We start from the raw sequence: 12805 nt of genomic DNA on the forward strand, positions 1-12805 counted from the left end.
CTGATCTATCATCACTGCTTCTTCTGAAAAGAATGGTACACTTCGGGGGGGGCGGGAATGAACATTAATTGTGCTTTTGGGGAATGAATGTGTATTTGCAGACACATGCCAAAGTGTCATCCCGGTATCTTTCTGTAATGAAAAGAATTTCAGAAAGTAACTCCAAATGTAACACAAGTTTTTCTTTCAAACCAAACAACATACAGTTCAATGATTCTCTTCTTAAAAACACATGGAAAAACAGAAGGTAATATAAAAAGGTGGTCAAGAATATGACTGATACTGGTGAAGTTTTACTGTGAAGAACAGAAAAGAAAAGAACAGAAAAACAAAAGAAAAAGAAATTTGCTTGCTGCTAGTGTAAACTACAAAGTAGGAGACCAACAGCATTGTGGAAGTATTGCAAGAGGAAATAACGAGCACTGAAATGTATCAAAAAGACTAGTAAGTCTGCGGAGCAGAAGAGGATGGAAAAGAACTGGATTGTCTTGTTATGGCACTGCAATGGAGGTACATTTACTCTTTGGAAATAAACTTTAATCCAATAGCTTTAGCATGCTGTAACTCTGTAGCCATCAGAAATAGAAATCAGCACATAAAGCCCAGTGTGGATAAATATGCATTCCTGAAGCACCCAAATACATGAATGTTGATGCAGTCTTTGTAACAGAATTGCACAGTAGAGTGCAATATCCATGATGGTATCCCCATGAGGGGGTAATCCTTATTTAGCTGGAAAACATTAAGTCTTCCTGAGAGACCTCTCCAAAACTCTGCCTAAATCAGAAAAAGATTAAAAATACTTAGCGTGATAGCAGTGGCAGAGCTACCCAGAAGAGGTGTGAACAAAATACTACTTTTATTTTCATGCTAATATTAATACATTCTGAGCTTTACTTCTCAAACTGAGAAGCAGTAGGTCTTTTGAAAAAGGATACTAAAAACATACCAAAAGGACAGGACTTTGAATTCATCTAAGGAGACATATTTTAAGACATGAAATAGTCAATGTAATTACTTCTATTAAAAGTTAGTTTTCTAAAAATATTTGATACTGAATAGCATTCTTCCTCCATTATTAGATTTGTTTGCCCATAGACACATTTATAAGATGATGAAATCCATTGGGTTTTTTGTGCAAATAAGAAAGTGATGAATTTTCTTTTTTAAGCTCCTTACATGTTATTTGGTACAGTACACCACTTCAGAAATACAGTGATAATTTAAAAATTTTTGGAGGAAAAACCTGGCACGATATTCCTTTCTTAGTTACAAAACTTCATGACAATTACAGAATACTACAGCTTTCAGTTTACTATCTTTTCATAGCTCTATTTTATGAGAGCAGTAAGTGATGAAAAAAGAAACAGACCTAAAAATTCTTATTGCAGTAGATTGGCCTAAATACAGTACAGTCCAGGTCCAGCACAAAAGATAATCTGTGACATAGAATACTCTAACAGTTGTCTTCAGGGGTGGAGTCTTGTCCTAGCACGCTAGAGAACACTGTGTCCAGCCTGGAAAGGCTATGTAACTCCACACCACTCATTCAAGACAGAAACTGGGATGGATATTGAAACACTAGCATCAAAACCTGGTCCCACAAATGTCCGTGATGTCTTAATGATATAACTCAGTGTGCCAACATTGAAGCATTTGGAATCTGGTAAAAAAAAAAATAAATTGCATGTACTTTGGAATTGCATGTACTTTGGTACCAAGAAAATTAAAATCCCAGTTAACTTTCTCCATTCTGTGAAGTGTCAACCACAAGCCACATCTACAGAAGTTCATGGCTGTAAAGTTGGCGAAATGGGACCTCAGCATTTTTTTGGGTGGGGGGCAGGGAAAGAGAGATTGAGGGATTGGTTTTGCTTTTCCTAAAAGTATGTAAGAAAAAAAAAATTCTCAGAGATCCTGCTTAAAAGGGTGGCTCACAGAGTTATAGACAATTAAAGCATATAGTGGAGGAGAAAAAAGAAAACTTTGATATAGCAATGTCATCTTGTATTCTTGACGTTCAGACTCATAGATCATGAAAATAAATACACATACTTGGAGAAATGGAGCCCAGTATTTCAAAAAAGCATGTAAGCATTCCTTTCATGCTTCGAACTATGATCCCAAAATCTGTGTTCTTGGTCATTCTACAATGATGTTGACACTCTTGAAAAATACCAGGTTGGGTAGCGGATGCTGCCGAGCTGTGAGAAGTTAAGTGACCCGGACCTACTAGCAGCCAGCTGAGAATTCATCTTTTATTCCCTTGCACTACTAACACTGGGGGGTGGGGAATGATACCACTTAAAGAAAATTACAGCTATTTTTATAACCTTGATTAGGAAGAGAAGTTTGGTTATGATTTAAAGTTCAAAGTTAATCATGCCAAAGATTTACTAAAGTTTCAAAATACCCCGGAGTTAGCACAGACTCCTTCACTTAGTTAATTGTATAGCAGTTGGTTTAATTAATATAGCTTATAGAGGGGACAAAACCACAAAAGGGAAAAAAATGTGGAAGATCTAATAAGTAGGTAACACTGAGGTCCTAACAGAAGTAGTAGAAATAATTATTATTTGCATTTGGGGCAATATGTATTGCAAATTATTGACATAACCCTCAGAATTTGTATTTATTATTCATATTTAGGGGCTGGAGGGCCTCGTTTTTTACAGCAAGATGGAATTAATGTATAATATACATGGAAATTATTAAATATTTCAGTTAATAGAAATATGGATGGATAGATAACACTAATGTATATTATTAATCAAGTCAGTCCAAATAAAAGCATATGTCTTCAAAAAGATGACAGTGCTTTTCTTGTGGTAGCTTTTCTCAAATGAGGTGCTTGACAATGAATGGATAAAAAGAACATACAGCATGTGGACCCCAATGTTCAGTTTTCTCTTCTAGTAGGGACATTTAAAAAGATGCACTTAGTTATATATAAATACTTTTTAAAAGGTCACATATAAGGAAGAAAATTCCCTTTACAAAAAAACCCATCTGTTAATACCTACTCATTTTTTCTTTTTTAATGATGCATACTCAGTTTTACAACTCTCAATCCATTCCTCACTGTAGTAGCATTTTTTGTTGGTTATTTCAGAGCATTAGCTGAGATCAGGAAACAAGGAGCAGAAACTACCCACCCAACTTCAGTCTGCAGCTTATAATCATAAAGATACATTTACCCTTTCTTTAAACCCCAAAAAGTGCTATTAGAACCTGCTATACTTAAAATGAATCCATCAAAAAACCCTCAAAATTGATAAAAATAGGATTAGCACAGGTATCAGACATCACTGGTTGAATTCAGGCTGTGCAGCTTAGCTGGACTGAACTAGTATTGTTTAGTTCACACACCGTGACAACTCCTCTGCTGCCTGAGGCAGGGCCCTTCATGTTACTCGGTGTTACAAGTTCTGTAATTTCTAATATTTTTATATATTAAAAAAAATTGACCTCTGGTTATTCTGAGGGGCCCTCTATTAAGAGAAGGGAAATTTTAGGGGGGGGGATGGCTTTTAAAAAAAGGCATGGGATCGATTATATCCAGTAGAGCCTCTATGTTCTATATTGTGACCTATGACATAGATAAACCTGTAATATTGACGCATTCCATCTCTGACACCAATCAATATTTCAAAAGCATTGTAAGGTAATCCTTTAACAAATCCTGTGTTAAATTATCAGTCCTTTTTCATTTCTGTGTGCCTCGTAGGACAATGCACAGGGAACATTTGCAGATCCCTTCCAGGGATCCTTGGCATTGCAGTATGGAGTTCTGTTCATTCCTGCAGCCCCAAGGATTACATGAAGCCTTCACCGCTACTACTGGTTAACATAAAAATAGCAGGGAGACTGCTCTAGACTGTTGGTGAATCAGGCAAAATAATTACATATGCAATATGATTGTGGCCTCTATGCTGCAGTGATATGGTTAATAAATTCCAAGAACACACACCTGCACAAAACAGTACCAAGTAGCCACCAAGATTCCAGCTAACCCTCAACTGTCAGTTTGAAAATCTATAAACATTGTGTATACAGTACAGGTTTTTTATACTGTACACTCTATGGAGTATAGAACAGCCAAATCCAACTCATGGTACAGTGAAGGGTAAAATCAATGGAGGAAGTGAGAAAATACAAATAAGTTTCTTCAGGAAAGTGACTGTTGTTCTTGACAAGAACAATAAGAGCAGGTTATAAAGAACAATGAACAGAAGCTGGCTGTTTCAGAGATCATTATTGGTGTGATTAGAGACCATGTGAAACACAATAGGAGAGGCACAAACCAGCATAAGTCCATTTGTGGTAAACATGTCACATGGTATGCAGAAATATAGGAAATACTTTTTTTTTTTCCTCGCTTTTTCTTTCTCTCTGTCTTTTCTCTTTGTTTCTTCTGCAGTCTGATTAGAGTCTGTCTTCATGTCAAATCACACATTTGGTATAGTTAAAGAGGAAAAAAAATTATTTGAATCATAGCAACTCAGAAGCAGAAAGTGTAATTCAAAGATTGAACTGGAAAAATTATGAATTGTGTTGTAAACAGAATATTACCTCTTTTTCTGGAATGCAGCACGGAAATATAGGAAATTGCCATTTAAACAGTGCCAGACGAAAAACAGAAAAAAACACAAAATCTAAAAAATCACTGAATATGTCAGCAAAGCAGGGTGGAACAATATTAGAATGTGTGTTCCATGAGAATTAAGTGTTCTACCTCAATCACTTCTAAAACAGAGGGAAAGTATATAATCATAATTTTTATACTTTAAGAACTGTAACCCATAGAATGGGAATGATCTCCTGTAAATTTAAATATTTACAGCATAGGTACTTGCATCTGATATATTCACTGCAGACTAAAAAGGAGGTCAAATGATTCACAGAGACAACTGCTACTTTTCACTATGATTTACTTATTTTGTATTGAATTTTCATTTCATGCAAGTTCCACTAGAATGTACTCTAAGCACAACAAAGAAGGAATGCTACAAATAGTGAAGTATTTGAAAGAATATTTCACTCTCCAGACACTAGAAAAATAGACAGCAAAACAAAAATATTGCCCTCTTGAAATCTTAACAACACTTTCTGCAAATACAGGTTCTTTCACTCTCTTTCTGTGTTAAGTATCTTTCATGGTATCACTGAAGAATAATCATCACACTGAACAGATTGGTAAAATCCTTCCTCCTGAAACAACGCAGCTTCCTATACAGGTTTCTCAGCTGTGACGTACTCACTTTTCTGCATCAAGTTTGTTTTTTATTGTTTACCTAAATCAACCAAAACTAATCAAGCATGTTAAACTGATTTCATTACTGCTTAAATCTGCTTAAGCTTACAGATAATGAATGAAGCTACACTGATGCAAGATCTCAAAAAGGAACAAAAGCATGAATAAAGGAATGAAACTAATGATTTCAGGTAAAGAACTAATGTTAAGATCAAAGAAATTCCATGGCTGGTTTACCCTTTTAAAGTGGACAATGCCACCTCAGTTTTATATTTCACCAGTAAGAACTGATTGCTTTGAAAGGTGATTTTGAAGTTGCACACATTCACAGTGAATTTGAATCCTGCACTACTTGAACTGTCATGAACATAGGATAAGGTGCTGTTTGAAGGTAATGGTATTTGTTCCATCTTTCTCTTCCAACAATTTCATTTTGTCTTACTGTGTTGCTCTGACTCGTGGTCAATCTGCAGTACAAATCATTGGAGTGTGAATCCAGTGACTGACTTAAAACATTAGGACTATTCAGATCCAACAGCTTCAATTCAAAAGCAACTATTATTAAAATAATCAATACATTAAGATTTGTTGCCTAAATAAAAGAACCTGCATAATTAATACATAAAAGTCTCTTGTGTTTCCAAAAGCGTACCTAAAAACCACACACCTTCAGGACCACCTTATTTTTTCTTAAAGCAATCTCAAATAAAAACAATTGTATATGCAGTATAGGACCACGGAGGACAAATACTTAAAAGATATCAGATTTGACTAGCTTGCAAGTAACTCTACAATTCTCAATTTATTTTAAAATAAACATATGTGATTCTTGGATTACACCTTGTATTCCAAACCATGCAGTTTGTGATCATGGAAACAAGATGCTGCCATGTTAAATTTCACGTAAAAGGACTGGCAGAACCTGCAAACTTGTTCCCTTGCCTTTTGAGGAAGTGTCCTTCAAACACTGCATAATTGCCTTTTGAGGAAGTGTCCTTCAAACACTGCATAAGCACTTCCCTGTCAGTCAGAACCTGGGACTGTATATATTAAACACATAGAAACAAATAAGTACTTTGTCATTTCTACTTCATCAGTAGAGATTGATATTCCTGGTTCAAATCCTAGGCTTGTGACACCATTTCCTAGTTCTAACTTAAGCACTGAGGATAAAGTCCTACAAAACAAACAAGCCCCCCCCCCCCCCCCCCAAAAAAAACCCCAACAAAAAAGTTTGTGTCAGTATCTCTTCAAGTTGTATCAGTGTACAGCCATAGGAGAACAGAATTAAGTTTGCCAAAGTTACGATAAATACAGAACTTCTTAATTTTATATTTTTGTCTCTAGGAAATCATAAAACTCTGCTTCTTGTAACTATACAAGTGTATTATCAGAGCTTTGGGATCACCAATACTTAACACTGAGCCTTCCAATACTAAAAAACATTTTCATTGCTTACATTCCAGAACTCACTCACACCAGGACACAGTAGAAAAGTTCACAATCCCAGTGGTCATGCACAGCAAAATAGATCATATAAACTTTTTATTCTCTTCTGAATTGCCTGCCATACAGTGCTGCTGAAGGTAGCCATTGGCTTTGAAGAGTATCAGCCAGGTCCAACAGGATGACTTTTTGCAATTCTGAAAATGTCTGCCTCCAGTTAATTTCAAAATCTATCTTAGCACTGTATTTTTTTTCACCAATGTACTACATTGTGAGTTGGACTAATTACGGGTTCCATTTCATGTGAACAGTTAGACATGTCATGCTTCTGAATGTTAAGATAAGAAACAGAAGTCTGAGTAGCAATCTTTTACCATGACACAAAAATCTACATATAAATGAGCGAGTCCACTGACTTCAACTGAGGATCTAGCTTTTACTCTTTGTTTTGAGGATACTCTCAAGGCATTAACGCTAATTTTAGAATGACAATACTCAAAAACTTCCAAGCTATGTGCTTAAGAGACTAAATCCCGTCAAAAGCAACATAATTTAAACACATAATCACTATTTTTATATTCACAAATCTCTCAGCAATACGGTGCTTGGTTCCAAAACACAACAGCTCATCTACACATCTTCAGCATAAACAGCTGAGAATTAAAATATTCTTTTGAGGGAAAGAATACTAAAAATAATGCCTAGGAATGAAGAAACAAGCCTCTCTCAGTGAAATGTTAGATATCTGAAAAAAATTACCTGGGTAAACGTGATTGGATCAAATAATTTCAATAATTTCAAATAATTTCAATTTCAATAATTTCTATATTCTTGTTATTTTGTTTTTATTATTGTGAGGTATTAGACCTTTGGCTCCACCTGTCTCTTGGTTTACCATTTCTTATGTCTTCAGTGGCCCATATCATTGTGTGGTAAGCCTTCACAAGTTGGATGCTCACCCTTGACACCTTATATTCTCCAAGTAGAAATGTGGTATGTCCTCAGCAGAATTAATTACCCAATGGCTACTGAAGGTAGTCATCTATGTTTATGCACCAAAAGATGCAAATCTGTCTGTACTCACCCCAGTGGACAGACACAACCTGAAACACAAGGAAGGTGTGCTGAGAAAGTGAGGTTTAGCAGCTGATTCTCACAAGATCTCTCTCTGCTGAGTTCAGGATCAACTTGTGGATTACTACAGTTAATATAAACCTGTCCAACTGGGCAGCTGTGTGCTGGGGGAAAAAAGTGATAAACACATTAGTCTTCACACCTGAAATTTTGTATTCCATAAAGGTATGCAATAGATTTAGATTGACAATATGTTAACACAAAAGTGTAACATCCAGTAACTTGCAATTGCCTATCTCTCCTGAGCATAGTTAGCTTCACAGAACCCCTATAAATCTCATACAAAATACTGAAATGAATATACTCGTTTAGTAAAGGACATGACTTTCTAAATGGTCACTTAGGAATCAGCCCTCCAAAACAGAAATGCAAAGTACTACCAACAGAGAAACAGAAATCAACAAAAAAGCAACAAATTTCAATAAAAGGTCTGAGAGCTGGATGCAACTTTCCACGCTGGAGCCACTGACTATGAACAAAACAACTCTACTACAAAATGGCTTTTAGGTTGCGCTGAGCATACTGTGTATGTGCAACAGAAATGCCCAAAGTGGTGGCAGTGTTTTAAAGTGGTTCTGGTTGGTTGCTGGGTTTTGTTTATTTATTTATTAGGGAGAGAGGTTCTGGATAATTTGTCAAATCAGTACAACCACCGCCTTCAGGTGCACAGGGAACAGATTTCTGCTGAAGGCCAAAGAGTTGGCAATTCTAGAACGGAAACCTCAAATAAAAGTCCTTCTCACTGAAGTAAAAGGAGCATCGTAACAGTATGGACCATAATACTTAACGACATGTAAAATATACTGTAATAGAAAAGGCACTTGTTACTTTTTTTTTTTTTTAGGTATGACAGAAGAAATATTATTTTTTCGTATTTCAGTTACTCAGGGTTTGTGGAGGAATGAAAAAATATCTAGGAAAAATTAATGCCAGTGTTCAGTTCCTACAACTGTGTTTTAGGGGACAAAGCTAACCTTTGTTCTACTGAAGTTCTGCTGTTTGTCATGCAGCTAAGCATGTTTACATTAGCAATCTAAAAAAAATAGTATTTTAAAGCTCTGGGGAAAAATATGTTGCTCAGCTTTAATAGCATTCTGGACAGTTATGCTGCTGCTTTGCACCAGCCTCGCTTTCAGTCACACAAATGTGTAATTCCTGAATTACAGATCCCCTGCTGCAAATTATTCATTTGTACATACAGTACAATCTTCTACTACAGATAAGGGGTTCCACAGAGATTAGAGGATACATATTCATTTCTCTCTCTTCACTCACCTATTATGTTGTTATCACAATTCATTACTCCATCCCTGCAGTGGCTGCAATAAAAATACATCAAGATGTAAAGAGAGCCAGGAAGATCTGAAATATTAATGTTTTCTGTTTAATAATGAAGCATTCAGTATGAATCAATACAAAATAACTGTATGAATATGTTTGTATTGAATGTTAGAACTGTGGATAAAGTCTGCATTGCATTAACACCTGAGGAATATTAATTATGTTTCAAATTTTTGCTTTCTGCATAATGTTACTATAAGTTAAAATGCCTGGGCTAACATAAAATTACAGAAATACAAAAATACAGAAATACACCACTATACTGCTCTCAAAGACGTCAGTGCAGTAAGAACAAACCAAGCCCTGCACTTAACAGAATCATCATTATGTAAAACAAAATGCAATGAGCAATAGCAACAAAATGAAACAAAACCCTAAACACACATATGTACGTGTTACAGCAAGCTCTGGGTATGTACTCTTACATGAACATTCTTAACACTACTATAAACGCTCCATTTTCCACACCATCAGCTTAGAACTCTGCTGAAAAGCAAGCTATTAGTTTATGTGAAAATCTTGACAATATCAACAGTCCTTAACTTATCCCATAGTTGAAGGTAAAACCCCAGTGTTGAATATAATACAATCACAAGCAATTGTGACTGCAACAGTTTTTTGTACTGAACTGGAATGGCTTTTCCCCATACAAAACACAGTAACAGTAGACTGGTAACTTCCTCTTTTCTCAACCACTCCTAACATGGATCATGAACAATCTATGCATCTGAAAATATCTCCTAATATAAGGAATTTCTATCTCATTGTCCTGGTTTCAGCTGGGATAGAGTTAACTGTCTTCCTAGTAGCTGGTACAGTGCTATGTTTTGAGTTCAGTATGTGAAGAATGTTGATAACACTGATGTTTGCAGTTGTTGCTAAGTAACATTTAGCCTAAAGTCAAGGATTTTTCAGCTTCTCATGCCCAGCCAGCGAGAAAGCTGGAGGGGCACAAGAAGTTGGCACAGGACACAGCCAGGGCAGCTGACCCAAACTGGCCAACGGGGTATTCCATACCGTGTGACATCACATCCAGTATATAAACTGGGGGGAGAGGGGGCAGGGGGGATTGCCGCTCAGGGACTAACTGGGCATCGATCGGCGGGTGGTGAGCAATTGCACTGTGCATCATTTGTACATTCCAATCCTTTTATTATTACTGTTGTCATTTTATTAGTGTTATCATTATTATTATTATTATTAGTTTCTTCTTTTCTGTTCTATTAAACCCTTCTTATCTCAACCCAGGAGTTTTACTTCTTTTCCCAATTTTCTCCCCCATCCCACTGGGTGAGGGGGAAGTGAGTGAGCAGCTGAATGGTGCTTAGCTGCCAACTGGGGTTAAATCACGACACTCATTTATAACAAAATGAGTGTTTCTACTATTCTACTGTTCTTGGGCCACAGGAGGAAACAGTGATGCAGTTGCTAATTTTTATCCTCAGGCTGTCTCAAACTAATTTTGCTTCAGCAATATGATGGGAATCTGGAATAGCAACCTATTGTGACTATTATCAGAACCAACTGGAACTACAGTTCATAATCAGAAACTAAAAAAATAAAATAAAATTCAAACTACTCTATGCTAACCAAAATTCAAAATAAAAATTTTAAGTTAGTGGATCATAAAGCCTATAATTTGTATACCCATTCACATAAGCAAAATATTAAACAAACAGGTACTGATAAAACATGTTTCCCCTGCATATCACAGTTCAGCAAAGAAACAAGCAAACTGACTAAATCTCAACCCTAACAAGATACTGTATGCAGGAAAGCATTGAGCAACATGATACTGTCTGCCCCTGTCTAATTCCAGCCAAAATAGTCTAGTACTTTTATAAAATGGTAGCAGATCTGATAGCAACTCATTGTCAGGGAAAAATGTAGCAGCACTGGCTTCATTTCAGGTTCTGTGCTTCACTAGAGAACCTGAGCCCATGAACTCCAGCACTATTCTCCCATTCTTTTGCAATGGCTAAGACGTCCCCCGTACAGCCACTGCTAGTCTGCAGATTCAGAATAAAATTCTGTATATGCTACAGCCACTCTGTTGTGATGTTTGGAGTTGTGGATGCACCCCAAAACACTGCAGGAAAAGTGTCCTAGTTCAACGATTTCACAGTATAACTCAGCCAACAGGCAAAGCAGTACCAAAGGGAACTGACAGGGAGGCAACTCAAGAGCTAACATAACAGCAATATCACAATGAAAATATTTTAAAGAACTGGTTGAAAACAACAGAACAGAAAGGCTATTCCATAGACAAAACATGAGAAAAAATTCCAGTTTGAAAGTAGAAGTTCCAAAGAGGAAGTACTTGAGAAGAAAAAGGACAGAGAGAGCATAATAAAGATCATAATTGTTTCTGATAGAAAGAGTGACACAGCAAGCAAAAGTCATGACTAAATAGGAAATACAGTTTTCTTATTTTATCTTAAGGACTAATAGTTGTAAACCAGTGGATATATTTTGATTAACATGTTCACGTGGAACATAAGCTGCCAGACCCCAATAACTCCACTGAAATGAACAAAAAGATGATTTTCACCTGTAGTAATTCTAAAAAAATGCATTTGTGGATGATCACATGATCAGTGTGCGTTCAGCCAAATATCTACCATAGCACTTAGCATGAGTAGCTAAACTAGACCTGGGAGAAGGAGGATAAAAGGACACAAATCAAAGACTCTGCCTGGAGAAGCCCCTTCCCATGACTGCCAGTGCTGTCTGACGCATGTTCTGTGAACAAAAATATCCAGGAAGGCAGGCAACAGTGCACCCAAACTTTGCACAGCCCCATATGCAGAATGGGTTGCCTGGTACTCTCCAGGAAATCTACCCTAAGGTAAAGGTAAGCTAACTCAATGATTAAGATACAGATTTATAACAATCAGTATTTATGGACACTAGGCTGCTAACAAGATTAAGAGTGAGAATGAGTGTCTGTTTTCACTAAGTGTCCCCACTGCAATAGGTGTCTGAGAATATTAATCTCTTATATGGCCTTTACAACAAATCAAAGTTTACTCTGATCTATCACAGACATGATTTGGTCTGTTCTGCTTTTAATTAAGTGTTGTGCTTTTAATTAACTGATAGAGGGAGTGAGAGGTCAAACATTACTTCAAGAAAAAGAATTCTGAAAGCTTGTTTTTTACAGAACTAGTTGTCCACATTATTTAACCTTTTCCAGATAAAACTAACTGTTGAAAAGGATGCATCTGGGAGCAGACAGAATAGTTTAACAAGTTTTCTTCTTTAATGTCATGACTAGGCAAATGGAAGAACAAGAAGACAAGAACAAAAGCTAAATATAAGGAACAATAACAGAGATGCTTATTTACCTTTGGCTGCAGTTGACAGTTATTTGTGTTGTTTCTTAGTGATAAAGCCACATTGCTCTTTTACACTGATTCTATACTAGCAAAGACAGATTCTTAACAATTGTTCATAAATGGATTTACAATCTGGTATAGGGAAGGAGAATAGCAATGAAGGTCTAGCTGAACAGACTTGAATGGACAGTCAGGAAATGTCTGGGCATTTCTGGAGCTCTCCACATTAGTATGGATCTACAAAATGATAGTGGCTTTTCTCTCTACTTTGCACTTCAATATATTGGATTAT

General features: G+C 36.4%; 1 protein-coding gene across 1 annotated transcript in view; it reads right to left on the reverse strand.

The window, feature by feature from the left end:
* OTOG (otogelin) overlaps positions 1-12805 on the reverse strand; it is a 112773-nt gene that overhangs the window by 62193 nt on the left and 37775 nt on the right. The window contains exons 22-23 of the mRNA XM_075047062.1: positions 9110-9153; positions 7785-7938 (exon numbers count right to left, since the gene is read on the reverse strand). Coding sequence (XP_074903163.1) covers positions 7785-7938; positions 9110-9153 — 198 coding nt within the window. The remainder of the gene's footprint in view (positions 1-7784; positions 7939-9109; positions 9154-12805) is intronic.

This window comes from Buteo buteo, chromosome 16, assembly GCF_964188355.1.
Source record: "Buteo buteo chromosome 16, bButBut1.hap1.1, whole genome shotgun sequence".
NCBI lineage: Eukaryota > Metazoa > Chordata > Aves > Accipitriformes > Accipitridae > Buteo > Buteo buteo.